Source organism: Anser anser, assembly GCF_964211835.1.
Source record: "Anser anser genome assembly, chromosome: 1".
In the NCBI taxonomy this organism is placed as follows: Eukaryota; Metazoa; Chordata; class Aves; order Anseriformes; family Anatidae; genus Anser; species Anser anser.
In genome coordinates this window covers 181,926,940-181,931,713 of record NC_139720.1, presented here as the reverse complement: position 1 = coordinate 181,931,713, position 4,774 = coordinate 181,926,940, and the positions used below count along the sequence as shown (strand labels likewise).

The 4,774-nt window shown below is 38.7% G+C and overlaps 1 protein-coding gene across 2 annotated transcripts in view; it reads right to left on the bottom strand.

Moving 5' to 3' along the window:
• The window catches only part of COG3 (component of oligomeric golgi complex 3), a 31,793-nt gene that overhangs the window by 2,168 nt on the left and 24,851 nt on the right, over positions 1–4,774 (bottom strand). For both annotated transcript variants that reach the window (XM_083849258.1, XM_083849259.1), the window contains exons 19-22: positions 4,626–4,760; positions 3,320–3,395; positions 1,557–1,684; positions 1,197–1,295 (exon numbers count right to left, since the gene is read on the bottom strand). In XM_083849258.1, the coding sequence (XP_083705384.1) occupies positions 1,197–1,295; positions 1,557–1,684; positions 3,320–3,395; positions 4,626–4,760 (438 nt within the window). The remainder of the gene's footprint in view (positions 1–1,196; positions 1,296–1,556; positions 1,685–3,319; positions 3,396–4,625; positions 4,761–4,774) is intronic.

Sequence of the window (4,774 nt, the reverse complement as noted above, 5' to 3'; positions counted from 1 at the left end):
CTGGAAGACAAAGCGAAAGCCTACATTAGACAGAACAGCTAAGTTCAGGATCTGATGTCTCATATTTTAACCTTTAAACAAGAATTCATGGAAGCACACAGAGACTTATACGGAGCAGAACAGAGATGCAAGTGGTCAAAACTTCCAGTCAAATCCCAACTCACAGGCTTTGTAAAATGCAAACGTCTTTTCAGCGGTCACAACGTATTGTTTTAGAATTTCTAGAATGATTTCTGGCATTGTCAAGGAACTCCATAAAAATCTGTGCACTGGAAAGAATGTCAACATCTATCTTAGATATCTGAAACACGTTTGGGATCCTTTGCAATCCTTGTTTCCCACAAATTGCAATATTGCTTCCGACACACTTCAGTTCGTAGAAATGATCCTCAGGATCAACAGATAAACAACATTAGAAGAAGCCAACTCCTCTAGGACAACCCCACCTTCCAGTGCATCACTTCTGCTCCACGCTCCAGGATAGTTAGCATACAAACCTGTGGCCACGTTCATTGCGGGCAAACTCCTCTAACGCATAAGCTTGATTATCAGTTTAAATACTGGCAGCCCATGATATTGATATCAAGATTCTATCCACACTCCCTGGACCCCTAAGGTCAAAGACAGGTTTTTGAAAACCTACTTGTTTTTGTCAGAGCGTCCTAATACAAAGAATTTTCAATCGCAATCATCTCTGAGACTAAAGTTCTTAATGTGAGGGTTCCATTTCCATAAAAAAATGGACATTTTCCCAATACAATTTACTTCAAAAGAGCCCTTAAAACTCTTTCCCCTACTTCCTGAATGTAAAAGGTGCTGCTTCTTGTATTTGTCAAAAGCAAGACCAACTTCACGTGCAGACTTTTTTAAGCTTGTTCACTATCTGTGGTATCTCTTCAAAAAGACAATGCCCAAAAATGGTAAGACTCTGCCATGATGTTGTACAAACCAACCCACAAAAACATCAGTCACTGCCTTCAATTTAAAAAAAATTCTACTGGATATTCATAAAAAACAAACGAGCAAAACCTTTTTATTTGAGACCCTGGAGTTCAGAGAAAGTCCTGAGTTTAATCAGCCAGCATTAAGGAGGATTTAAAAAAAATTTGAACACTAAAAGTAGTAAAAATGAAAAGTTAATGTTTAAAAAAAAAGACAGTCACATAAAACGGAGCTTCAATATATTCGGTACATACCTGTTCCATTGAAGGACATGCTATGATCTGGAGATCTTCATTACTAAATTCTTCCTTTAACAGAGCATGGAGTTTCTGAAACATTTGCTGAATGTTATTCTTTTAAAGGAAAGAAGGAAAAAAAAGTCATTATTAAAAAAAAACAAATACACACAGAACTAACCTCAAACATTGACCAGAACAAGTACCAGAACCCACCTCCATCCCTGCACTGTATACTATGCAGGCTGAATATAAGAGAAAACATGACAATTTTTTTTTAGGCTAAAAGATACCATTAGATTTTTGGATTTCACAGGTCTTCTTGATAGGTTTTACACCCACAGAAAAACACGCTGATGTACATACAGCAGTACTCACCCTAACTGGCTTGAACAAAATGAATTCCGTATCTTTATTGGACAAGTATAAGGACATGCTTCGTAACGTTGATGGCAGCTTTGTTTTTATTGTCTTGTAAGTGGAAGAGACCATGTCGTTGATCTTTGCTGAAAATAAAAGTAAACATCCTTAATGAAGTAGAACATCATTCTGCAATTGGAAATCCACATTCCTGAACAGCATCTCCACTTTACTAGGACTGATCATAACCATGGGGTGGACTGAAGGGGAAACGGGGGGAGACTGGGCAGCACAGCATCATTCCATCATACGACCACACACCAGACAAGGCTCGCCTCTCAGGACCTACTTAAGGCATCAGCCTCTCTTACTCTGCAGAAAAAAGCCCCAAACCCATTTCTGCCAGCGAACACAGACTCCTCATGTTCCTGGAGTTGCAGCCTTCCAACTGAAGAAGTAGGAAAGTTTTACACAGGCTACCCCCATGTAAAACTGTCCTGGAAAAGGAACTGCCAGAAATAAATACTGCTAGTAAACAGAACAGCATATCACCAATTCTCCTTACTGTCCACATGCTGTGTCTGGAAGAAGAAAGGCTGCACGGTCATCTGGATTTTGAATCAACCAGACAGGAATCCTCTCTCAGACAAGACCTTCCTTCTTTATTGCTAGGTACTTTAATGGCTTTACAAGATCTTTGCTTAAAGGGCAGGGGAAACATACATTTTGTTGCTTTAAATCCCCGAAGTTAGTATACTACGTTTGTTTTTCCTCTCCTTCTACAGTACCTAAATTTTCTCCTACTTACTCCTGCTTCCCACACAAATGACTCCAAGAAACAACAGAAGATCTGCTTAGATCTGCCTCTACACACATAATTATCTCCAGACAAACATTAAAAATACCCCTGAAGAAGCAGGAAATATTAAGTAGAAGCTCAAGTTAGCCCTTGAGAGTGTCTGACCATGGAGCAGCACTGAATTATGAATGAATACGGCTGGCTTTGCATTTTAAGAACATGATGCAGCAACAGAAGGTTTCAATGTATGAATTGGAATAAACAGATTTCTCAGTGTCATCGAGAAGCTCAACTTGGTAATGCGAACAGCAAAGCAACCCAGGAACATCTGAACTATTCCAAATGTTCCTACGAAGCATTCGCATTTGAGTTCTGAAAAGGAAGCACTTACAACAGCTACAGACAACAAAAGCTTCAATACAGACTCGGATTTTTTTCTACAAAAGCAAAAGCTCCATCTCAATGTGATCAAGTAATTTCGTAAGCACATTCTGCATCCGTTTGTGAAAATGCTGTTTTCATGCAAGAGCACTCACAGCTTGAGAAGCACTCAATTCATTCAGCTATTGTTCCAATTAAATGCATATTCTTAAGTTTGTCAGCTTTTGATTTAGAAGTATCTTAAGACATTTAAACTGGCATACAAGTAAAAACGTAAGCCAGGACTTTGAAGAGAAAGGTTGAGTTTTTAGGCATTTAGAATTTTTCCAAATCAGTCACGGTCTCACAAACCAAATTAATCTGCCCAAGTTTTCACGTTGTTATGTTTTAGAAGTCATGCATGTATGACAAATGACGCTCTGAAACACTCCAGCCCCATAAAATGCAGCTTATGTTGCTCTACCAAAATGGTGAATGGAAAGACCCTTTTTCTTCTCCATTTGATGAGTTTCCTGTGGGTGTCTTGAACAAGTAAATGATCACGGCTTTATCAGCCTATAAGGATCTCTGAAGCAGTATGAAAGTAAAACAAAGCAAATACCTGGTTGTGCCCAAGGTTGCTGTGAAAGGCTGTATTTGGGACCTCCTTGAGTAGCCATTGTTTTTAAAGCAGCCACCTAAAACAATTACAATCAACAAAATGATGTTTGTTTCTTTCAGATGAAGTCACAACATACTGACCAAGTAACAATTGCACAAGTCTCCTAGATACTGTAGTTACTGAATCTCCCCGCTCTTTTTTTCTATGCACTGACTTAACAATACACAGGGGAAGACGCTTGACAGAAATGCAGTTCAAAATTGCAATCATAAACACTTCTTGAAAAAAAAATTCAAAACGGGATTAAATTTACAAAGATGCTTCAGCACCTAAGGACACAAAGAAACCTCAAAAGGGATTTATACTTCTTCAAGTTAGTCAAACTCCCCAAACTGGAATAACTTCAACAATCTAGCAATCTCAGTTAACCATCTGTATTTGAGGCATGTTACTGGCCCCTCGCCCCATTATCACAGGCATCAGTAAATTTAACATTGTAATCTTCTAAACTCTCAGAAAGCCAGCATCTGGGATATTTTTGATGTCAGCAATGCTGTAGGACCCAGTTTCTGAGTTGTTGTGCTATAAAAACACATCTTCTTAGTGCAACATGGATCCGCATCACGCTTCATTTTCTAGAAATAACAGATCACGCTGCGTGCTTTTCTCAAGATGTCTTGAATCCTGCGCCCTAGGATAGGTTCTATAAAAAAAGTGTACTGTAACAAGACAGCTTTTGTTCCTGTCCTCTAGGATGCCCGATCTTCCTGCCTCAGTTTGTGACAGAAATTCCTGACAAAACAAGACTTGGAAGGAAAGTCCTGCTCAGCAAGCACTTCACTGATGTAAAAGATGCTGAAAATAAAAACCTTCAGCAAACTTAGCTGGCTGCTAAGAGTATACTAGAGTATGGCTGTCATACTAAGATTTCTCTGAGATTTTTATTGAAGGGTTACATATTCAGTCAAGGTCGGATGGATAGTGCTTTTCCTGCAAACAGAAAAGCTCCTGCTGACTTTCATAGACCTATTTCAACTCACTGAAACAGGTAAAACTTCTGAATAAAAGAGTGTAAGAGTTGCTTTTAAAAACAAACTATGCCTTGTTCCTTTAATCTATTAGTTCCAAAAATGCCTTGACAGTTCCTTGTTGAAACTTAAAAGGAATCACAGTCTTAAAATGGGAAATGCCAACACCTTCAGCTAATCAGAGAGATCTAGCAGCTTCTCCTGTACGAATTTAAATACTAACTGCATTGGCCTATCAGTGTTTCAGTTAAATTAACAAATATACAACATGCTTGTACCTTTGTCATGAACTCCTCCAGCTGTTCTATAAACTGTTTGGTTTGCTGCTGAATAAACTGCTCACAAGCTGATTTCAGATGACGATCTACATCTTTCTTAGAGTCGATATAATGTTCTCTGATTTCTGGAGTACCCTTGAACAAAAGAC